Raw genomic sequence first — 25,496 nt, 5'->3', positions numbered from 1 at the left:
CTATGTCGATCACATGGGTATACAGACAAAGTGAAATGAAACCATGAAACGTAAATTATATTTTAACTCTTAATTACAACTGAATCGATAAATTCATTATCCAACCATTGGCTTACATGACATCTACTCTAACAAAATCATCTCACACAACCTTCTCAAAAAGCCCAAGTGAATATTGATCTGCAGTGAGTTTTAAGTCTTGTGCTTTAGTGGTTTTAAGTTTTATTTATTTTCTTGGATGTTAACAATTTATACACACAACCTTCAGAAAAAGCACAAGCGACCCTCTAGTCTCATTTCGGTTGCAATGTTTTATTTCGTCGTAACATGTGCAATGTTTATTATAATTACATGGATGCATAGTGTATGTCGAGCCTTGGTCCTTGAAATTAGCTTCTTGTACATTGGTTAGGTCGAGGTGGTTTGAGATTGTACAAAATTGTGACTAGTCCGAAAGTTAACGTAGACATAAGGCATATCGAGTCCGTAGTCATGGTTTATGGCGCATTTGGAAGAGGAGTGGTCACAATGACTATGAGGCCAACCTTCGTATACCTTATGCTCGAACTCAATTAACGTTTATCGACTTAATTCGCTTGTTATTTCAAGCTCTGTCTGGATTCGATTCGAGGACTATTTCGAGGAACGACTTTGTGTTTGGAAATTTGTTTATACACAATATTTTTTTTTGATGTGATGATTGTTAATTGTTTAGTTAAAACTCGCATTCTTATATTTTCTACATATATAAATACGAATATATTTTTTTGGAGCCCGGATGATTAAAATTTTAAATTCTTTTTTTTTTGTTCTAAAATTTAAATATTATTAATTAAATAAAAATTTCTAGCAAGTGAGGGGTAATTTTATCCAATGATTAAAAAAACTAATTAACGTGAATTACTCTCTATGTAAAAAATTTATTCAACATAAAATAAAGTTCAAATAACATCACTCGTCTAAACATCTTCAAATACCAACCAAATGATCAAACGTGTGTGTTTATATATATGTGTGCGAGCGCGCGTGTATATATAATGAAATATAAAACAATTATGAGGAACAAAGATTTGGATTGCAAAATCAATGTCGGGGTGGTGGATAGACTCCGGGGTTCGCAGGTTGCGACTGGTAGATGCCCGGTTGGGCTATGGAATTATTCGGCGGATAGTATTGCGCGGTAGATGAAGGGGGTGGGTAGGTTCCAGTCGGCTGCACTGCACGCAGAAAATATCATTCACTAAATTCAAGCTAACATTAATATAACAACTTTATATGACCTACGAGAATGTAAAAAAATGTGAAAATTCAAAATATTGCGCGCACACACATATATAAGAATATNTATTATTTTTTAATAAATTCTTAATGTATATTTACTAATTGTCATGTTCTGAGAATTATGAGCACCAAAAAACTAAAATCTGGAAGTTAGTTACCGAGCACTCTATATTTAATATTATTTAAGTTATTTAAAAATTTAAATTAAAATTTATTAGAATCAGATAGCCATGATACCACAAATATGGATATGAAAATAAATTATGTAAGGATACACTTGTATTGATAAATTTGATTTGATTTTGAAGTGTTAGGATCAAAAACTTATCACTAGGTCAAAAAATATAGTTGTTAGTAAAGAACGCAACTTTATTTCATACTCGTTGTAGCGCTGAGTGCAGCTACTTGGGTACTAATGGGTCGTACTGTTAGACTTATGGGTATGAGAAAATGTGTGTCTATCTGTTGATGCACCAACTTGGTGGCTAATGGGTCGGAGTGTTAGACACATGAGTCCGAGGAAGAGCTTGTCTATCTGCTTGTGCTGTCTATATCTTTTAGAGATCAATCTTACCATTTTCGTACCGTAAACTATGTCACCAATAGAAACAGTATTACCAATTAAGATCTGACGTCCCTATTTTACGGTTCACATATCCAATCAGATCAAGTGTTCAGCTTGATCCACTAGAATTTCTCAGGTTACTCATCTCATTACTACTCCTACTCATGAATGATCGATAGATTTCAAATAATACTTATTTTAAGCATTGTTTGGCGGATAGATAAGATCATGAAATATGCATAGTATATGGATGATAAATCAATACACTTGGATAAGATAAAAGTGTATGACACTAATCTTATGCAGAGCTTGAGCTAAACACTAGATAAAAATTAGGAAAAATAATCAGTTAATATTTTATACCCCACCAAGCGACTAATGTATTTGAAATCCACCACAAAAACTATTGAAATTACATAATTCGATATGCAATGGATTTGACAATAATTTTAATTCTTTAATTTTATTCATCCAAACAATTCAAGACATTTAAATTTATCATCTTGAATTCATCAATCCAAAATACAATACATACGATTTTATAGGAAAAATTACATTTACCATCCATGTGAAATATGGAGGAAAAAAAAACCCTATATAAAACTAAAGGTATTTTAAAACCATCTTTTTAACTATCAGCCACATTTGTCCCATTGGCCGGGTCTTGAACTTGATTTTTAAATCACCAGGTTTTAAAATATTATTAATTTTTATTGGAGGTTAAGTCTTACTATGGATTTTCATATGGATGTTATCGAGTTTTTTTTTTTTTTTTTTTTTTTTTTTTTTTTGAGTCGAAAAAAATATTTGTTAGAATTGAATCTCGAACTTGAACTCACACATATACAGTTCCGAATTCAATCCTCAGTGAAACCCATCACAATTTTCCTTGCACTGGAGCTTCCAAAATTGACCAACAACTTTTACAATATTTTCATGGTTTGTGAAACTGGAACACAGAAAAAGATATTATATGATATAATTATCTTTATTATATTATTATATTATATTATTAATAAGTTTGAGACATTTAGAGTAATTTATTTTTAATATCATTGTCTATTTAATAATTATATATATTAATAAAATGTTAAAATTTTAATGTAAGTCACATGTAACCCAATAGATAGAGTATGTTTCATAAACATCAAGTTGTATGTTCAATTACTAATTGAGTCTTTTTTTTATTCACTTTTTATTTATTTTTTTAATTTATATATTAAAATTACAATATAATTTATCGATATTTTTATAATTATATTTTAATCTTAATCTAAATATAAATTAAATAAATTATAAAAAAATATGTACAAATATGCAAAGCAACATTAGTATAATATAATTAATAATGACCCATATGATATATAGATGGCAACAGGAAATTAGTGAGATTTTGCCAATATGAATAAGTCAATTAACGCACATAAAAAAAACGATTAATTGTTTGTGTAATTTCGAGATTGTTAAAATTATTAAAAAAATAATTGATCAATTCTCTTTCTAAATAATAAGCGCACAAACTCTTGTTTATATGTATTTTCAGGAGTTCGTGTAAAATATTTGAAAACAATTATCAAAAACTAGATGGATATTCAGACATATTAATAAAAATGAGATGGAGATTATAAAATCGAAGATAAAAATTGAGAAGAAAAATTTTCATATAAATACCTGAAAAAGGGTAACCATTTGGAGCCTGATTGTGAAGATTCAGCGCACCATGCTGCGGAGGGTAGCCTGTTAGAGCCGGCGGCGGCGGCTGGCTCTGGACTGGGTTTGGAGGGTAGTTGGGAAACGGAGGATAGAGATTCGCTGGGGCGTAGGTGGGTGGCGGGCTGGCCAACGACGGATTTGGGGGAAAAGTTGGAGGATAGAGATAGCTAGTATTGATCGGAGCAGATGATGGATGGAAAGAGGCGGCGTGCGGCGGCAATCCGTTGTATGGCAAGAGTGTGGAAATGGGCGAGTTTGGTGTTGCATGCATCTGGTATGGCGAAGCTTGTGTTTGATCGGCACCACCGGCGGCGGCGGGGGGATAGTGCCCGGAGTACGAAATTGGTGCTCCGACCATGGTGATCTAGAAATGAGGGTGTTTTTTTGGTCAAATTTATGGATTCAAGGGCTGCGTGTCGAATTGAATAATGGAAGAGAAACATTCAACTTCTCGATAGTTGACTTCAACAAAAGATTTCATTTTGATAAAAGAGAAATAAATTTCCAAAATAGTTCATCCCATAGTATATCCACTCACTAACATTTGAATTTAAATTATTATTATTCTCATATTTTTTTCCAAAAAAAAATTAGTATTATTTTTCATAAATAATTTGGTTAAAACACCAAAAAAATGTTGGTCAAAATCAACTATTGCACTTGACAGGTAATGATAAACTTTGTCAACGGATCAGATAATGGGCCAATGGGTCGGGTCTAGATCAGTTCTACACGTGTGGAAAAAATTGAATTCCCGACCTTTCACCAACATCAAGTGTCAACTCCGATAAATACGCGTAGGATAAAATAATAGAAGAAAACCTTCATCTAAAAGCAATCTTAAGACCTTCTCGAATCCAAATTCCTCAATTTTCCATCATTTATTCTACACAAAAACTCATGTGAGACGGTCTCACGACTCAATTTTATGAAACAGATATAATATATAAGTTATTCACGAAAAAATATTATTTTTTATGTAAAATATATTAATTTCTATTGTAAATATGAACACGAGTGATCCGTCTCACAAATAAAGATCCGTGAAACAGTCTTATAAAAGACATATTCTTTATTCTAATCTCTATTTTCAAAAATATTTTCCACTCATATTCTCTAAATAAAGATAAGTAATCTCTAATGTATTGTTTAGCCTGAATTTAATTTGATAAGTATTTGTAATAAATTGTATGATATATTGTTTCGTGACCTTGTTCATTATTTTTCTTTGGTTTTGCTTACAAATAGTAAAATTATAATAAATTAAAAACAAATTGAAATAATTTAAAAAGGAAAAAAATTAGCGCTAAAATTAATTAAAGGGATTAAAATAAAAAATTAAATGGGCCAAAAAATAAATTAATAAAAGAAAAACCATTATGCAATTTTGGAAGAAGATATTTTAATAATTTATGTCATCCTATTTTGGAGAAATCGTGGATAGAAGACAGTTAATAATGTCGTACCTTAGGGGATGATAGTTGGAGGTGTTGAGTATTCAATCATAGTTATGCAAGGGCGTCGCAAGAAAATTTTTTCATCCTGAACTTTGATTCAACAGAACTTAGACTAAAACTTGAAGGAACAATAAATATTTAGTTTACTAATGGGTTTTACAAAAATTTAACTTAATCTATAATTAAAATACATAATAATCATATTTTTTTACCTTGGGTTGGAGCCCACCCCAGCCTTTGGGGTGGCTCCGTCCCTGGTTATGCTACTTGTACGATTAAATTTGTACAAAAATTCTTATAACATAAAAATTCAATAAAGAAATTTATTTATCAAATCTCATTATAAATTGAATACATTATTACGGTATATATCAAAATATAACGATGTAATAACAAAAATTATGATATAATTATTATTATAAATATCGTTATACGATATATTGATTGTATCTTTAATATAATTCACTCAAGAAAATATGCTAAGTTTTTAAATATCTTGTTGACTCATGAATTTGAGCAATTCGGAATAATTATTATTTTTCTTTCTGATTGTTTAAGCCCAAAATATTATTGGTCTCTCTTATTATGACATGTTAAAAGTAGGCTGCCACCTCAGGCCGGTCCAAGAGGGGAGCATAATTTTTTTCTTAATTATATATATATTAAGAGACACACAAAAAAAATACTATACTATACTAATTAGTTAATTTATGATCTATAAATTATTGATTTTATGAGCTTACTGAAAAAACTTATTATGACTCGATGATTTTTTATTATGCGTTGAATTTATTATAATAAATATCTTAATTTTAATCTGGTATTTTTTTGGTGTGATATTCTTTTAAAAGTTGGAGAGTTCTTAAATTTGAAATTCTTGCATATGATTTGATGTAAAATTCACTGTCGTCAAAATTTTATTATGTTTTAGTACTTGAATATTATTATGTGACATCAATTAGAGTTGCATAATTTAACTAAAAATATTTTTGACTATTATTATTGTTGATTGAGAATGAAATGGTGTGACTGCTAGATTATACAAATTTAATATGTATTTTCGTTTCTAAAACAACTAGACATTATTATTTACGTAATTATTTTAAATATTTATTGGCTTGTTATTGATGTAATATATTGTTTCTGATATATTTATGTATTGTTTAGTGTATTAGTTATTTACGAACTGAACTTCACGATTATTATCGCAAAAAGATCATCCATTTTTATATATTTTATATCCATATTATTTTAGATCAAAACCGCCGTTTTGATCATTATTGTTTAAAAAACCTTTTAGTTACTCTTCCATTAAGTTTGAACAACGAGTTGTATTTTAGATAATTTTGATATCAACATTATTTTATCTTTAAAAGATAAGAGAAAAGGCTGTGTGGGGACCCAGGGTCAATTTACTCCAAAATATCATATTATTTTATGTTTTATTAAAGTATTTATATAATATGATGTGATCAAATATTAATAATTGGATCATTAACATATATGTCAACTCTCATAAAAATGTGACGAACTTGCATGATATAATGGTATCAGAATAGGGGAAAAAAAACTCTCAGTGTACATAGACTAACCTCAAAGCATGGTACTTTTCTTCCTCATATAATTACATATATTTATCTATTTTTTGAGATCAAGAATGTTTTGATCCCTATTATTTGGAAGTGAAAACAATTTCAGGTTCTCTTTCATTTGTTTTTAACGACGACCAAAAAAGTAATTAACATTGTGCAACTCAACAAGAAGGTTGAAAAATTTTGTGTTGAAATTTTACTTATTTTTGTGCTCAGCTTAAGAGAACATGGGATTTTATAACTTTTGACAGAAAAAGGTTGGATTGTCTGCATTAGCCATAAACAAAGGTGAATTCACCTTTGCTTTACCAGCACTGTAGACTGGCACAGGGAATTTTATTTTAAATTTCTTTATATTGAGATTTTAATTTAAACTTGCAAATAAAAAAATTGAATTTTTGCAAGAAAAGTTCAATTTTTGTATTAGCTTTGGTAGCCCGAGTAGAAAATGAAAGACATAGCTCAGTAAAATTAAGATTTTAGTCTAAAAAATATAATTTTTATAAATTTCATTGATATTATTATTTTGTATTTTGAAAAAATAAATTATCTCGGGTAGTATTGGGTTTTTGGATCGGCTAAATCTTGTAATTTTGAAATTATGTTCGATTGGACATGTTAAGAAAGTTGCATTAATTGACTAATATTGCTCGTGGTCGTTTGGAGTTTGAATTATACAAAGATGAAAACTTGAACTTCACTCGTTAGTACCCCCAACGATGAATGGCTAACATTCCATTAGTCTGACGGCATCATCGTCATCCATTTATACATATCGGTACAATGTTGTTCACGGGGGCGAAGTTACACTTGGGTTGGGTTGGGCTCCAGCCCCACCTAGTTTTTTAAAAAATAATAATAGGTATACTTTATTTTAAAATTTTGTTTACTAGCCCCAATCAGTTTTCTCTCTCCTATTCACTTGCGTGATCCAGCTCCATTCTTCTCTCTCAATCCATCACAATTTTCGTTACTTGAAATGACCGTAACTTCATTGTCCGTCGTCGGTTTTCAAAATTGATTGTAGATTTGGAAAACTCACGACATAAGCTTTCTTTTAATATCAAATTTTCGAAGTTTTTTGTCGTCTTGAAATTGGCCGTCGCCCATCGGTCACCGTTTTCACCAGAAACCGTGAGGAAATCTTAGTGTTAGATTTACTACAGCTCGTTCTTGTTGTTCTAAGTTATATTTCAAATTTTAAAGGTAATTTCAAATTCTAGTGCTTTGAATTTGGCTATATTTTGAATTCCGGTCACTGATATATGCTAAATTGTTGATTGTAGGTATTATATTTGAGCCGATTGGATGTATTGATAATTTTTCGAAATTTATTTGTCCATTATTTCAAATTTTCAGATTTTATATTGGAGATTGTCGATTTTTATTATTGATTAATTATTATTTGGATGTTTAGGTGCTATAGAAAATATAAATGTGAATTTATGGAATTTTGTACGAAAAATTCAAAATTATGTGAATGGGATTTTCGAACTTATAAGGCTATAAAAATTTTATATTTAAATGTATTATGTCTTAGGATTGTCAAATTTTAACTTCGAGAATTGTTTTGGAATAATTATAATTGTTCGAGGTTTATTGGATTAAAGTAACAATTATTTAGTGTAGGTAATGTTGATTTGATTCAGTTAGCCATAATAAGTTAAACTATAGTGATATTTTATGGTGTAGACGGCATTAAGGAGAAAAAAAACTCAAGAATGAAGAAAAGAGAAACCATCGGATTTTTTTTTTAAACAAAAAACGCAGACATCGGCAAGTCAGGAGCATTCTCCATCCAATATTGATGCCTCGAATCCTAGTGATCAACAACTTAACAAATCTCCAAGAATTGATGTTGATGTGAGTTCTCTTGAACCTGATCCGACATCACGTATTTTGATATGGAAATATCCCGTTAATCAAATGGATGAAATTAGACGAGCTTATATCTAGATGGGGCCATATCAACCGATTAAGAATGAGTATCCACCGACCAAATTTCGAAGTCAAAATCGACGATTCCAAAGTCACTGGTTTAAAAAATTTACAGAGTACTTTCCTTCGAAAAATGTTGCATTTTGTTTACCGTGCTTCTTGGTTGACCATAAACATTCTCGTAATCCTGCATTTACAATGGACGAATTCAAATATTGCAAGCGAGTTAATGATGTCGATAGATGCGCATGTGATTCAAAATAACATTTAATCTTATTCGGCCTTATCCTAATTAGTCTCATTCTTTTTATCAACCTTTTGATTGAGAATATCAGAACTCAAGTCTGATCGCACTCATCTGATCATGGTAAGAACATCTAGTAGCATCACACCATGATCCTTTATGTATCATTGATAGTGCATGCGAGAATCTTAAGTTATGGTTAACGTACAGTGTTAGAGTAGATGCCCTGCAAGCCAACTTTAGGCTAGGGATTTTATTGACTCAGTTGTAATAAACAATCTTTATTTTAATATAATTCATTATTTTACGGTTTGTTGTTTCTTTATCTATATAGCCATGTGAACAACATAGATAAAGACCTTGAGTGTACTTTAATACAAATGAATCGTAATTCGATGTTGAAACTCATTTGTAAACATTATATGATCTAAATTCATTCATAGTCGATTCAGCCGCCTAAAATATTGATAAAGGTCGCTTGAGCTCGTGACTAACATCTGTGATGTTGTGTACCTCGTTTCTTAATTGGTAAGGGCATAGAGATGCCCAAATATGCAAATGGGTAGTCATATGATGATTATACCGAACAACCCTCCTTCGAACTTTACAAGTGGTTATCATTCTTCGAGAGGATAAGTCCGTGGTTATGATTGTACACCATTAGTCCTTACGACACGGGATAACACTGAGGCTCTATATGCTAGGACTGTGCTTTGACTCGTTTACCGGCTCATGGAGAGTCATCAGGTGGCGAGATTGGGTACAGTTGCGACACATATAGGAGCCAATGCATTGTAGTCGGGGATTCACCGCTCACCTACATGTGTGGATATCCTACGTGATCTGATAAAATAATAGTGCGTAGAATCTCTGGCCAGAGTATTAGATGTACGTTGGAGAAAGACTTCTCCAGTAGTACATGTGATGCCACTATTTATATGTATCACATAGTTATCGAATTATTATGCAACCCTCGATGAACCAATGGTTGCAGATTCGATCGGGATATATGAGATGAAAGGACCGTTATGTACGTTAATCATAATCGACTGGTTCTTGCAGGCACTATCAGTGATACCTAGGGAATCATGGGGCGATGCTACTAGACGCTCTTACCATGATTCGATGGGTTTAATCAGAAATATTATTTCTGACATTCTCATAATCAATTGTTGATACATAGAATGGGGCAAATTAATAAGGGTAAGCCCGAATAAAGAATTATGTCCTGAATCACAAGGAGTTGTGAACCCACGGCTAGCTGTATTCTTGAACCATTGAAGGTCACACAAGTACTGGATTATTTTGTTCCCGTTGAGATAATAAATTCAAAGAGTTGAATTTATATAAAACATTGAGAGAATAAATTCAAGTAGTTAAATTTATATTATGATATGGTAAATTCATGGAGTTGAATTTATGATAATTAAATTTTGAGAAAATAAATTCAATGAGTTGAATTTATGAGATAGTAAATTCAAGAAGTTGAATTTATGAATTTATAAATTTGGAAAGAATAAATTCAAGGAGTTCGATTTATGAAATTTGAGAATTTAATTTATTAAACTCAAAAGTTGAGTTTATTAAATAGTAAATTTTGGATGTGATAAATTCAAGAAGTTGAATTTATAATTTAAATATTAAATTCAAATGTTGAATTTATAAGAGATTTAAATTAAATGTAATGAGTATATGTATAATGGGCTTGTATGAGTACAAAACCAGCATACATATTATTAAGGTTCTTAATTAGATTTTAAAAGATTAATTAATTAATTAAACTAATTAGACTAGAATAATTAATTGATTAAGCTCATTAAGTATTTAATTTAATTAATGAGTCATAAGCTTATATATATGGGTATTAGGCTTAGTGTTAAACACAATTCATTCATAATTTTTGAAAATCCCTAACCTCCACCACTTGATATTTTTCGAAAATCATCCTCCAAAACCTCTCTCAATTTTCGGCCACCTTGAATAAGATTCAAGGTCTTGAGCCACCTCTCAATTTCTTCTCCAACGAAAAAACCTTCTATACTTTCTAGTGTTAGTTGGAAGAGGAACAAGTAATCTGGTCGTGGACCTGATTAGGAGGTTGAAGAAAGGAGATCTGAATAAAGTTCGTAGGGAATTCATCAAGAGCTATCTCTACTAACCCTGGAATAGTTGGAGCCATGTGAATATTTCACCAAATGTATAAAATTTCAACACCATATGAATGTTCAATCATAAAACCATACGAGTGCCCAAAACAAATATATTTTGATTGTCAAAATAAAATAAAAATTTTAAAACTTTCGCTGTGTTTGGGCACGAGAAGATCGAGATCCAACATATAGTACAGTCCCTTCAACTCATATACCCCGATCGAATATGTAACTATTGGTATATCGAGAGTTGCAAATGAATTCGATAATGATGTAATATATCTTTGAGTAATAATAGTGTCATGATATGTTTAACTGAGGAAACACCTTTCCAAAATACACATGTCTTACTCTGGCCAGAGATTTCTTACACTATTAATTCGTCAGATCACATAATATATCTTCACTCGTAGCCAAACGATGAATCACCGACTACAATGCATTGGTTCATATGTATTTCAAAAATACACCCAACCTTGTCATGTGCTGAGCCTGAATGGAGTCGGTAAACGGATCAAAGTGCATGCTAGTACCTTGAGCCTGTACATTGTCCTGGGCAAAGGATTAATAGTGTTCAACCGTAACAGTGGACTATTCCACTCGATAAATGATAACCAATTAAACAGTCTTAAAGAGGGTTGTTTAGTGCATCATCAAATGATTATTCATCTGTATTAAAAGACATCTCTATGTCCTTATCAATGAAGCATGTCGCTTACATAACAGATACTAGTTTCAAGCTCAAGCGACCTTTATCCTTATTTTAGGCGGCTGGTTCAACTAGGAACCTGTTTAGAATATACAATACACTTTTTAATGAGTTTCATTATCTTACATTGCGAGATTGACCTAATAATACCTATAATATATTCAAGGACTTTATCTATACAGCTTGTATGAGTATACAAATAAAGTAAATGTTGTAATTGGATAAAACTATAAAATATTATTAAAATAAAAATTTTTACATAAGAGGTAATAAAGTCCAAGCCACAAGTTGGCTCGCTAGACACTTACTCTAACAAAATGTTAGGCTCGAGTTTGGCTTGCTAAAAAGGTTTGAATGTATTCGAGTGCGACTTGAACTCGATAATTGGAAATACAAATCGAATATTATTCAAGTTGGTTCAATTCATTTACGCCCCTAATCGAAATATAGAGGTGTCGTATTAGTCATCTTGTGAACCAATTTTTCTTGTCACGTCCTACGATTCTCGAATAGTCGTGTTAGAGCTCCTGAGCTCCCAGGTCCATGACCAAAGGTCCAAATCGCACGAAAGCTTGAATATGTAAGTTATCCTAACCATAAGCATATCTGTATAGATCAAGGTGAATCTTCATAAGTCCCTGCCAGTCACATCCAATTTGGGGTGCAGGGCAAGGTAGAATACCAAGTGAAAAGTAAGAACCCTTGCAGAACTATGAAAATCTTGTAGATAAATCAAAGTTAATTTTTCGTCTTTAACTCGTATATTCAAATCTTCGCAACTTTCTATAATCTTACAATTTTTTACTAAAGCGTCGGAGTAAAATATCATATTTCGGATTTTATTCCACTTCTATCGTTATTGGATAATCACGAGTTTCCTACTTGTGACAGCTTCATGAACCTGAGGATGTAGTTGGCATTGAAGTGGAACTCAAAGTTACTTTGATTTTATAATCACGTGTCTTGTCATCTACATTACAATCAACATTTTTTAAATTTATTTAAATTGAAAAAACAAAAAAAATACTGCTAAAATAAGCCCCTTAATGTGGAATTTACTTCTGACTTTTGCAGACATAAAACCACAGAGAAAACATCAACAGAAACTAGCTATATACAAATCACAGCTGAGACACTTCTTGTATCATCATTTCTTTAACTTTACACTCCAATAGTTCTGAGCACACCTGCCCCATCCTACGGTAAAACGAGGCCATGTCCGATAGTTGTTCGATCGACATTTTCGCTATCATGGCCCTCGTGTTCTTCTCCCTTTGGTCGCTCATCTTCAATCTGTTTATGTAAACTCTCGAGTTCCTCACTGTTGCCCCCATCTGCATGAGTCTGTTTTCTTGCTGCAGACTCAATGCAGTGTTAGCCTAATATCAACACATTTTCAATGTTTAAAATCTAGACATATATAGTGATGAAATGTCATATGTTCATTGATAGATGGATAGTAGATAGATAGACCTCAAGAAACTGAGCTCCTTCTTCAAGTTCAGAATCTTGATTTGAATCAATCTTCCCATTTCCTGCGGAATACATGTTTCTCGCAATCGAGAAACTACGAACGATCTTCTTCCTTTTCTTCTCGATTTCTTGATCAAATTTCATGTCATTTGCCACATTAGTCGAGTCGCTAAGTTTCTTCTGATAAGCCACCACAGCTCTAACAAACTCCTAGAAAACAGAGTTTTCTTGATGAAAATTAATGAAATATCCTCTAAAATTAGAACCATGTGTGATAAAAAAAAAAAAAAGTTAGAAAATTCTACTTGGTATGCAGCAGCACATCCAGGATAATCAAAAGCTTCGGTTTCTTGATTTCGCATCCGCTCGGGATGAAACTGAAGGCCCATGATGAACTTCCCCTCCTGAGGGTTATATGTATCAGGATCATAAAAACCTTCAATTAAACCATCTGGTGAAAAGGCCATTGGCACAAATCTTTGAGCCAATCTCTTCACCCCCTGATGATGATAGCTATTAACCGATACCTCCATTTTCTCGACGTCTAACGAATCCTTAAACCATCTATGCAACGGCGTGTTCTCCACAACTTTCACTACGTGTCTGTGACCGTCATAATCTTCGTAGTTCATGTGAACAACCCGATCTTTTTCTCCCTTTTTCGAGAGCTCTCTTTCTATATCTTGATAAAGGGTGCCTCCACATGCCACGTTTAGAACCTGCGACCCTCGGCATATGCCTAAGTAGGGTATGTTTCTTTCTAGGCAGAGCTTTGCCAGTCTTAGCTCGATTGAATCCTTCTCGCGATCAATGGCCGTGTCGCTCGCGTGTAGTTGCTTGATTTCCTCGAGTTCCTCGTGGGAGAAACCCGTTAATTCAGCATCGTAGTGGGAGGGATCGATGTCTTCTCCTTCACAGAGGAGTACACCGTGGATTGGTTCGAAGCTGTCTAGCAGCATGTGAACTCCATTAACTCGCGGCACGATCACCGGTGCTGCCCCGTAACTCACTATCAGATCTAAATGGTATTCACCTGATTATCAACACACAATAATATTCTTCATTCAATACTAAATTATACTGTGATTAAAAAAAAAAAAAATCTCAGATTATACAAGAAATTTCATAATGTAGAACAATTTCGAAGTATTATTTTGGCCTACATAAATTTTTAAAAATTACTATAATTTCCCTCAAAAATAGTTTCCGACTCTAAGTCACGTCACCATCACATATACGTGAAGATACAAAAAAATTCATGTAAAACTTTCGTCTTCTTGTATGAAAAAAGCATTCTGAAAAGCAACAAAACGTCTAAGAATTTTATTTTTATTATAACTTGTAGTTAAATAGTTGTAGGAAATTTATATATACTCATAATTGCAAGGAAATAAATATGACACGAAACAAAATGAAGTACTTACCAACAAAATCTACGAATTTATTCTTGCGAACCGTTCGTCGAGAAACGATAAGAACCCTAGGGAGGATCACTGAAAGATCTGGAGCCATTATTGATAAACAAACTTTTTTCAAGGAGTAGAAATAAAGAAGTAACAAGAACTTTGAAGAGGTCAAACTTTGATCCAAATTTTGTGCAGCAGCTCATCTTAAAGCCACCTATATTTATAAAGAGTAGTTCAGACAATTTTTTTATAGTATACAATATTATCTTAAACATAATATATAGTGTTCTTCAAAGAATTTTGCATTTATTTAATTGTTGGTATGTAAGTTGTTAGGTAAATAAATTTTAATTACTACTACTAATTGATAATTAATTATAGTCTTATATTCTTATGATAGGAACATGGAAAACCACGTATTATCTTACTCAATAAGAAAAGATATGCTTTTCTAATAAATGAATCAGGTTATATCAGTACGAAATATTGAGGATCCAAAATCTAAAAATTTATTTTTTTATAAAAAAAAACATAAGTAAATTTTAAAAAGGGAGGGAACAAAATAAAATTGGTCATGTAAGTTGGCTTATACAAACTTCACAAACAGATCATATGAGATCATTTTACGAATCAATTTTGTGAGACAAATCTCCAACCTGATCCGACTCATGAAATAAAATTTACTTTTATGTCAACGGTATTACTTTTCATTATAACCATGGACCGGATTGACTTATCTCATTAATAAAGATTAATAAAACTGTCTCATAGAGATCCCAACAAACTTATGATCTATATATATATAGAGTGGGTCTCACGTGAGACCGTCTCACGGATCTTAATCTGTGAGNTAAAAATATTTCATTCTAATGTTGAAGGTGGGCTTCGAAGATATTGCAAGCAAAGTCTGGCCGCCGCGTATATTATGCAGGAGGAAATTCTTGTTAGGATCATCTGTGGCTGGTTGGGAAGTCAAACTTGAGTTAATATTATGTTACAGACTCACAAATATATATTTATGAGAAGAATCTACATGATTTAATATACCTAATATGAAAAATAATACTTTTTACATAAAAAAAAAATAATATTTTTTCATTAGTTGGAGCGGGTCGGAGATCCATATCACAAAATTCACCCATTAGACGGTATCACAAGAGTTTTTGTAGTCAAACTTTGTGTGTGCTGATTTGGATGAACGTATCCAAACAAAGTTTTTGGTCTTCATGCATTATGATAACTTTGGATAATTTTATTTATTTTTGAAATTCTTATATTTTTATACTTAGCTTGATTATGGACAACATCATCCGGATATCACAAATTTTAATTAATGGTGGACAAATTGTAGTGTGATTTATATGTGATGATAATTAAATGAAGATGGCATTATCAAATACGTGTATTGCTATAATTTCAATCCTTGTATCCATCCATATTCAATTGAAGTCAAGAGTGTAATCATTTAATACCTCTGAACTGAAAAAATAAAATAATATTATTAAAAACTCGAGTCTTTAATTTGAGAATATTTTATGTTTTAGAAAAACTAGGAATAACAATGATGAATTTGACTATTCTTAGGAGTCTGGAACTTTGTCCGAAGGTACATGCTAATCTTGCCAACCGAACTGAATATTAAACTAAAACTCCACTTTTTTTTCCCTAGATTGAATACAATCCACAATTTTTTCCGAGATTTTTCAAATATTGTACACAAATTATGAATTAAATCTAAATGTTCTTATGAATAATCAAATAATATGTAAGATCAAACGATTATCGTTTTACAAAAAAATTATAACTAACAAAAACTATGTCACTTTCAATCTTTTAAATCATACAACCAAATCATCGCACTTTAATTGATTTCCCAACTGGAAAATTTATTGATTTTCAACTATCCTATATTTCTTCTTGACATTATCGAGAACCGAACAAATATTTGATTCTGATATCAATAATAGGAACAGAACGAACTCTTAATCTTGTCCAAATAGTAATTTGTCTTGTAAACTTGGTATTTCATAACCACAATACATTTTAATTGCTTTCTCCTAAAATTTAATTTTTTGGAAAGTCAAATCTAAAATGCGTGCAGCTAACTATTTGAAATGACAGAGACAACCAGGAAATGGTATGCCCACCTAATGTCATAGCCGTTGAATGATTTAAAAAATACAAGATCCCCACATGCATGGGGTCCAATGATGAAGACTAGAACCGGGAGTTAGTACAGAATCATCCAAGACAACCCAAGGAGAGCAATAACGGCTACCAGTTGATTGACCATCAATGGTTTCTTTCTTAGTCCACTTCCATATCAGAAACTGCTTCATTCAAGATCTCTTGCAGTTCTTTCACTCTTTGTCTTGTTAATCTTATGCAATCCTGTAGGTAAGCAATATTAAGTGTTCCCCGCAAAAAATAAAAAAGAATAGGGGGAAAAAGTTAACAAAGGTGAAATGTACTTGGATGGCTGATTCATAAGCGAGCCCTGGTCCACCTGGTTTATTAAGAGACACAAGATGAAATGATGAATCCAGTACCACGGTTAGATATGTTTCCATAACGGACTCTTCCTCAGATGACGGGTCGGCCAGAATGTAGTTCTTGTGAATTATGCAGGTCAATGAAAATATTGAAGTACTCAGGTGCAGCTTTCGCTTCTCTTTGTTGATAGGCTCTTTCTCACTCCTTGATCCAACATTTTCCTCCGAGACAACAACTACTCTCCCATTATCATTGAGAGCCACTGCCGGAATTTGCACTGCAAAGAATTGAGGGTGTTGTCTCATCAAGTTGTATGATGGTCGGCATCAGAGCAAAGTAAATATTCAGATGTAATGTAAAAATAGAGGTTGCAGACAATGACTCAGGTTTATCGTGTACAATTTCATTCGATCTATTCATAAAAATTGATCCAGTCGAAAAACTTGTCTGGGGAGACGAGAATCAGGCAAAGATATAAAGTTGACAGAGTAAAAAAAGGAGCCTTGTCTAGTGGTATTACACAATATTTGAAAGAGAGAAATGTCCAGGCATTTAGCGAAGCGAAACTAAGAAAACATCATATTGATATAGACACTATAGCGACTAGAAAAATAATGGAGCCATCGCAGACACACAATGCGAGAGAGCCGCCACTGCAGAAAGTAGAGCAGCATCAAAGAGAGCACCATCTGCATCCAAGCAGTATACATCCTGCAAAAGGCGTTCTCTGTAGGGTGAAATAAGAGTAAACTAAAAGATACTTTCCCGCTTGGGTGTGACAGAATGTGCAATATTGAAATACATTACCAGGTAGGCCATCCAAGCAGCTTTACCTTTGACCAAACATAATTCTTTCAAATCAAACATGCCAGAACTGCATCAATTGCAAGTATTAAGTGAACTCAGATAGTTATTTTGCGTACGGGTGAATATGACGTCGTAAAATTTATTGTGGTTCCGAACAATCAGGCAAAATGAATATCATCCATTCTTTTAACCATACAGAAAGAACAAAAGTAAAGTATTCCACTAAGAGATTTGCCAAGTTCTCTCTGCACATGAATTATTCTCAAGTAAAATATTGCAACAGTCAATTCTAATACGGAGAGCATAAAATTATACATCTCTAACCAACGGATTTTTTTTAGATTAAGAAACGATATTTTATTAAATACTTAATAGCTTTTAATTACAATAAGCGGACTAGAAATCAACTCACGACAAAATACTAGACAAGATCCTAGTCTTATCAATAGTACACAAGAGCTCAATCTCTCAATAAATCCTTCTCGACCTCATCTTCTAAGAATGTTTCCTCAAGTAGTCAAGTTCTAGATTGAAATCACTATCAATTGGGCACCACTCTACTCCTTCAATACCCCATCTTCTCGTCTCTGTTTTATTGTACAACTCCTCGAAAAATTTAACTATGATTGCTTTTATTTGATCCTCATCAACGGTAACCGACCCCACCCGTCGTCCCTTTCCAATTTATTGATATTAGCCTTACATTTCCGTTGATTCAACAGAGAATGAAAGAACTTTGTATTGTGATCCCCTTCCATAACCCATTGACCTTCGCTTTTTGATTGTTCATCTGATTTCTTCGATACGCCATTTCTTCTAACACCCATTTTGCTTCCTTCCTTTCGGTTGCTATCTCCTCAGATCCTCGCCCCTCACTTTCCAACTCATCCAACCTTCTAATTTTCTCTCATTTCAGCCTCCCTCACCTCCACCACCATGAAAACCTCCTCATTCCATCTTCGAATATCACATTTAATAGCTTTGAGTTTTCTCATAAATTTGTACCCCTCCCATCCTTGAAATTCTGCACTATTCCACCACGACAAAAATGATGGTTTGAAATCTTGTGCTTCTGCCACACATTCTCAAATCTAAAAAAAGATGCCCCCCATTTAGACTTTTCTGTATCCATAAGAAATTCATGGTAGAAATCTTTGTCTATAAAATGAGTATATTTCCACCCATCCTCCCATGAATAAGAATATGTCTAATCTGCAACAAATGGGTAAGGCCCCCAAATTTGACCTAGTGATTTTTCCATTCAATAACAGTGGATCACACAGCTCCAATTCCTGTATCAATGAGTCAAAACAAAACAAAACATACTTGTTGTTTGTGTCATACCGTTCATTTTTTTGTTTAGCTATCTCACAACATTAAAATCTCCCGTAAACACCATCTTTCTCCCCACAACTCTCAATCCGGCCAATTCATCCCAAAAATTTTGTCTCGCTCGTGGTTTGAATGAGCCGTATACGGCCGTAAACCACTAGTTGTTATTACTATCATTCTCAATGCAAACTGATACCGAAAATTCCCCAATCAAACTATCCTTCACCGAAACCACTCTTGGATCCCACATAACCAATATCCCCCCTGACCGACCGATTGCAGGTAAGGTAACTCATTCAACAAACCGTGATTTCCATACACTAGCAATAAATCTTCTGTCCACCACCTCTTTTAATTTCTTGGAGATCAACTAGGTCTAGCCTCTGCTTGCGTAAAACGGCTCGAATGAGTCCCCTTCGTGTAGCTGACCCTCCGCCATTAATATTCCAAGAACAAATCTTCATTCAATCACTGTACAACCCGTTTGACAACATTTTTTCTCAATATTGCTTCCACTTACCATTTTTTTTAAGACACTTGCTTCGCTCATACTCATCCCGCATCCTTTTCCATGCAAGAAGTCCACCTTCTCTACTCCCGGTTTAAAAAGGCAATCTTTTTCTCCAACTGAATCTTCCATCCACGACTCCAACCCCTCATCCTCCCTAACCTGCTTCTCCTCAGCTCAGGCCCTATTAATTTATTCCCCGACAAACCCGAATTTTCACCAAATAATGGCTTCGACCCCTCCCCAAAACCCCCACTTCCCAACTCACCCCCGACGAGACCGACAACGGAATGAAGGAAAAAGAAGAATGATCAAAGTGGGAAGATTTAGTGGAAGTACATACCTTGCCCGGAGATGACGCAAACAAGCCCCATACGTCCTCCGACCTCAAAGAAGATGGTGTCGACACGTCCGAACTTGCTGAAAAATGACTCCAAATCACTAGAACCACACCCCATCTAGGATTCACCTCCAATCACTTCCTCAATTACTTGATCTTCCGTCATCCATAGTCCCCACCATCTAGCCTCTCTTCTTCCGACCTCCAAATATCCTCCTTTAAAATTCCATCATCTTGTAGATTAACCCATCCTCTTTTTTTGTTTGATTCCTTCTGCTATAAACAATCTCAAACTTCTTCACCTTCTTCCTACTTTCCGCCCCGTTGTTAGAACATTGTGCCACTTCCGCCTCACCCTTTTGCACTGAATTGATAGTCCCTCTTTAAAATTCAGCAGCCACTTTTGGACAGAGTCTTTTAAGAATCTTAACTTGTCCACCTCCAAACAATGGTCTCAGAACTCCCGCCTGTTCATGTCTGGGTTCGTTATAGACCTTGATTCACAGGGTTAGGTTCGACATGTTGGATTCGCAGGGCTAGACACTTTATGATTCGTGAATTTAGTCTCACATATTTAGGTTCACAAGACTAAGACTCTCTCAAGCTGGGTGGGTCGCAGGGCTAAAGTTCGTGCTTCATTTGGTTTGAAAGTGAAGTGTATTTTAAAAAATGAGTATCTGGTCTCAGGGCTAAGGTTCACCTTTCAACTGGCGTGAAAGTGAAAGGGATTTCAGCGGAAAAAGAAACGAGGAAGTGGTGAAAAAAGCCGACGAAGAGATGTGGTCGGCGATGATCAGAAATATGATGACATTGGTTGATGAAGATGTGTTACGAGGAAGCTGCCTCCAAACGATAGGAAAGAGCAATCCAGACACAAACTAAGTGAATTATGTGGTCTTTCCCTAACCAATGGAATTTCCAACTATAGTATTCTTNGTTCGTGAATTTAGTCTCGCATATTTAGGTTCACAAGACTAAGACACTCTCAACTGAAGCTGGGTGGGTCGCAGGGCTAAAGTTTGTGCTTCATTTGGTTTGAAAGTGAAGTTTATTTTAACAAAAATGAGTATTTGGTCCCAGGGCTAAGGTTCGCTCTTCAACTGGCGTGAAAGTGAAAGGGATTTCAGTGGAAAAAGAAACGAGGAAGTGGTGAAAAAAGCCGACGAAGAGATGTGGTCGGCGATGATCAGAAATATGATGACATTGGTTGATGAAGATGTGTTACGAGGAAACTGCCTCCAAACGATAGGAGAGAGCAATCCAGACACAAACTAAGTGAATCATGTGGTCTTTCCCTAACCAATGGAATTTCCAACTATAGTATTCTTAATTGGACATGTAACAAACTCAACCTTCAGAACCGCTGACCAATAGCATCTTTATAGAATATAAGAAAAACTAAGATTTATCAGGGGAAAAAATGCTGGCCAAGGTAGAGGAGCCAATCGTTTTGCTTGTTGCCTTTTCCCTTCAAATTTCAAAGAACCCACATTAAACTTCTAGCAGAGGGGATTCGCTACTCTCCGGAGTCCCTTTAACAATAAGAATTCAGGAAGAAAAAATACTGAAGATGTATCTTGCTTTTATTTAGTTCGCTAACGTCTTATCGGAAGAGGCTTTCGTCATTTTGATGTATTGATGCAGTATATATTCAATGTGAGATGTATTATAAATTAAAGTTACAATATCTTCCTGAAGCCATCGGAGCCAAGAGTGTCACATATATCTTGCCTCAAAATGTTGTCAGATAATTGCTTTGATATTACTGGAGCTAACTCTGCGGGCCTGCCAGGACGAACCAGAGGAGAACAAATTGGGGGCATATGATAATCAATTGCTGAAGAAAAAAAGAAATAAATTATTGATAAACTGCATCTAAAGAAACACAATGGGGAGAAAATTTTTATCGACAGCGCAAACAAATTTCAACCTATGCATCCCTCGTCTGGTGAATTCATGCTCGGTGTCATGACCTCCAACTTAATGGCAGCCAACATGGTCTGTGAATGATAAGAAACTTAAATTAGATAGTACAAGGGATACAAAAGATTGTGACAAAACAGAAGTCCACACGTCATGTTATTTGAGACCATAATGATATTGATCTAAAAAGGAAATAAAGTAAATGAGCTTGGAGAACACAAGATTATCATTAGGTTGACCCAAAACAGTAGATCTATGATTTAGATATTATTCTCAAGGTTCAAAAATTCTCCAGGTGGTAATCGGGCGCCAGACCAGCGCTAAGAGCCGCTAAACAGATTTCACGGTATCAAGAGACTTGTAATGGTTCTTAGAATAAATTTCAACCTAAACTTTGTTAAAATCTAATTGACAACTAGTTCATTCCTCCTGCTTCTTCTACTTAAGGCAGGTAGTATAATAAGCATAGGCAATGCAGAAAAAATCAACATAAAGAAAAAAATTACTTTGTGTTGAGAAATAAGCAGACAAAGAAGATGAGAGTGGTCTGTTAGAGCAAGCATAAGACAACAAATCGTGGTTTTAATTGGGCTTTCAATCACAAAAAATTAAAAGCAGAAACCTATAATTATTTTTTATGTCATGTTCTTGTTTAATTGGGCTTTAAAAAATTAAAAGCTCAAAAAAAAAATTTCCAAAAAAACTCTAAACATCAAGGACAGCCTAGACCCTCCTATGCGCCCTTGCTGCCTAGCACCGTTTCGGTGCAGTTGGGCGAAACCTAGCAGCTAGGAAGAGCCTAGGCGGCCGACTAGCACGAGTTTTAGAACACTGATTGTTCTTAACATTTATTCGAAGCTTTTCCAAATCGTTTCGTAAAAAACTTCACTTGGAATGGAATATGTGATCAACTTGATTTCAAGATTACAGAATTCTTTTGGGAAGTTCCATTCTTCAGAAGCCACGTATACTCCTAGGCTTTCAATTTTGCTGTATACCCAATTACTCCAAAATTTCACAAAAAAATGGTACTGTATTAGAATTGTTTTTTGCAATTTCAACAAACATGTAACTTAATGTATCTCATTTCTTTTACTTGAAAGTTTTTTCAATTGTTATAGCATTCAAAACCAGGATTAAAGTCTTTAACTCCTAATTCCTTTTATTTGACCATCAAAACTTAAGAAATCAATCAAAAATTAAATGCTCAGCTCAATTATCCTGCATCACGACACAAAGTTTTTTTTATATGAAACATTGCATCACGACGCAAATTATCTATGAGAGACAAATCAACAATACATTAAAAGAAAAACTCACAGTGCAACCTATCTTCGCCATAGCTGATCCATCGGCAGAGGCAGCAGCTCCTAGATTTTGAAGGTTTGACTTGAGCATGGCTCGACTTTTTGACAAAGGGAGGCAACAAAATAAAACAAAAAGAACCATTGATTCACTAACCAAGCACAACTGTCGTGTCTCTAGCTCTTTCAAGAGACCGGCCATCATATCTTATAGACTCGAGAAGGTGGCGCTCATGGAAACGTAGAGGAAATAGGCGCCTAAAAGCATCAAGCTCCATTGCCGATGACAAATCATGTAGCCCATTTGTTGTAGTCATTTCTAAGCAGTTTTCCTGGCACAAAAATTGCAATATAACAACTAAAACATGATTTCCTTCACTCATTATAATGAAGCCACTTCTAATAGATAAAGCAAAAGTTAGAACTTGAAAGTTGCAATTACATTCAATAAAATCAAATCTTACTCCTTTATTGAATTACTGTATCAGATATTCATCATTATCGTGGCAGATTCTTTATTAAGAACGTGCGACAAGAACTTTCGGAACAGGCGAAAGAATATTAGGGAAAAAAAAATTTCTAGTGTGAAAGTCAACTTCCTAAAAATTCTAGAATGCGTTCGTTAAAAATCTTATCTTGCCACCTCGATTGTAAGATGAGTCAAATTTCTTAGTAAGGTCTAAAACCCATATTCACTCGTCCAATAATTTAACTAAAATGGTTTATCAAAATTTCTTGTTCAAGATCAATGAGAGTTGATTGCTTAAAATTGTTGAAACCTAATTATTTCTTTTCTAGGATAAAATTTAAGTTTCTTATTCCCCAATATTTTCGAGTTTTTACTTCTTATAATATAGTATCATGAACTTGCGCTTTTATTCCACTCCCAGAGTAATAGTTTGTATCATAAGGATCATCGTTAGATTGCTTAATACACTGGATTCTAAATTGCTTACATGATTATTTACATGAGAATAAACGTAACACCATAATAAACATGACAATCAGTAATAATTCAGTAATTCAAACCAAGAACGAAAACATAAAGTTGTGCCCACTGACTACAAACTCATCAAATTCTTTCATCAATCATTCCTTTCATTTATATTTTCAAAAAAATTGCACATTAACTATCAATGAACACGGAAAACATAGTCACAGCCAATCATTCATTTTCTCTTCATCTCGAAATTAACAAAGTTCGCATGATATCGAAGAAAAACCCATTAAGAGAACATAAAATCACTCAATAAACTTAATAAAAGCATAACAAAGCAAGAGAGAGCGCGAAACCAGAGAAAGTGATCGAGTGAGAAAGAGCCAGAGTCGACTCAAGCGAAACCCGAGAATGAATGTACTGCGTATCGTCTACCCAGGTACTTCACGTTCACGGCGCCGAATCGTAGATTGATTGGGTTGATCGGAGTGAGAGAGAACAAGAGGCTCACCGGGCGCCGCCGCAATGTACAGTGGACACAGCGAAGAGGAGGAAGAGAGAAAATAACTTGCAGAAGGTGAAGACCAGGGCTAGGTCCGACAATATATTTGAATGAGATTTAATTTAATTTTGTAAAAAAAATCTTTAATAATTTTTAAATATAAATTTTCTTTTAAAAAAAACATTCCGAAAGTAAAATGATCATTTTACCCCTCAAACCTTAATTTACTCATATCAATTTTTTCATAGGTTCTTTGACCCAAGCCTATCCCAAACCATCATATAAACTTATTTTTGGCATCTAATCAGTTTCACCATTCGATTAAGGTGTCCGGATACGCAACGGAAGTTTTAAAAATATTTTTCAATGGAGAAAACCGAGCACCCTAAACACTAAGATGTGTAGCAAATACAATAAAACACAAAATGTCAAACATAGAGTGTTTTGAAGATATACATATCAATCACAATGATTGATGTTTTGGCTCCAACTTAGTTGTCAAACAACTAAGCTCTTGAATGGATGACAATCTACAAGCTTCTCCAATGAGCACTCCTTGATCAAAATCAAGCCCACCACCAACAAGCTAAACCCACCTTACACTTGCACTAGAAAATTTAAGGCATTTTTCTTTGAGAAGTTTGTGCTTTCATCAACAACTTGAAAAAGCAAAATGAAAGAGAATATTGAAGCAAAGTTTCTGCAAAGGGGGAGAGAAAAAGGGGTTAGAAGACTTTTCTTGGTGCTTGAAAAAGTGATAAAGTGCATGAGCATATCATGCATTGTTTAATGAAAAAGTTGCATTCAACCCTTCACCTCCCT

General features: G+C 33.9%; 3 protein-coding genes across 4 annotated transcripts; all 3 read right to left on the bottom strand.

The window, feature by feature from the left end:
- Positions 1-890: 890 nt before the first annotated feature.
- On the bottom strand, positions 891-4,015 carry LOC140964852 (uncharacterized). The gene is made up of 2 exons (XM_073424815.1): positions 3,518-4,015; positions 891-1,217 (listed from the first exon to the last, which is right to left on the bottom strand). The coding sequence occupies exons 1-2, from the start codon at positions 3,915-3,917 to the stop codon at positions 1,084-1,086; spliced, it is 534 nt and encodes a 177-aa protein (XP_073280916.1). The 5' UTR covers positions 3,918-4,015; the 3' UTR covers positions 891-1,083.
- Positions 4,016-12,673: 8,658 nt separating this feature from the next.
- LOC140964088 (putative glutamine amidotransferase GAT1_2.1) lies at positions 12,674-14,737 on the bottom strand. The gene is made up of 4 exons (XM_073423613.1): positions 14,547-14,737; positions 13,428-14,155; positions 13,123-13,332; positions 12,674-13,028 (listed from the first exon to the last, which is right to left on the bottom strand). The coding sequence occupies exons 1-4, from the start codon at positions 14,632-14,634 to the stop codon at positions 12,771-12,773; spliced, it is 1,284 nt and encodes a 427-aa protein (XP_073279714.1). The 5' UTR covers positions 14,635-14,737; the 3' UTR covers positions 12,674-12,770.
- Positions 14,738-16,499: 1,762 nt separating this feature from the next.
- On the bottom strand, positions 16,500-24,775 carry LOC140965104 (uncharacterized). Of its 2 annotated transcripts, none has more exons than XM_073425160.1 (9): positions 24,529-24,775; positions 23,393-23,567; positions 23,252-23,301; positions 21,939-22,008; positions 21,740-21,845; positions 17,829-17,895; positions 17,657-17,732; positions 17,000-17,298; positions 16,500-16,919 (listed from the first exon to the last, which is right to left on the bottom strand). In XM_073425160.1, exons 2-9 carry the CDS (start codon positions 23,550-23,552, stop codon positions 16,836-16,838), a joined length of 912 nt encoding a protein of 303 aa, XP_073281261.1. In that variant the 5' UTR covers positions 23,553-23,567; positions 24,529-24,775; the 3' UTR covers positions 16,500-16,835. The 2 variants fall into 2 exon arrangements, with proteins under 2 accessions (XP_073281261.1, XP_073281262.1); XM_073425161.1 differs by having other exon boundaries at positions 24,594-24,767.
- Between the last annotated feature and the right edge of the window lie 721 nt (positions 24,776-25,496).

Source organism: Primulina huaijiensis, chromosome 18, assembly GCF_012295235.1.
Source record: "Primulina huaijiensis isolate GDHJ02 chromosome 18, ASM1229523v2, whole genome shotgun sequence".
NCBI lineage: Eukaryota > Viridiplantae > Streptophyta > Magnoliopsida > Lamiales > Gesneriaceae > Primulina > Primulina huaijiensis.
This window is presented reverse-complemented; position numbering and strand designations above follow the sequence as displayed.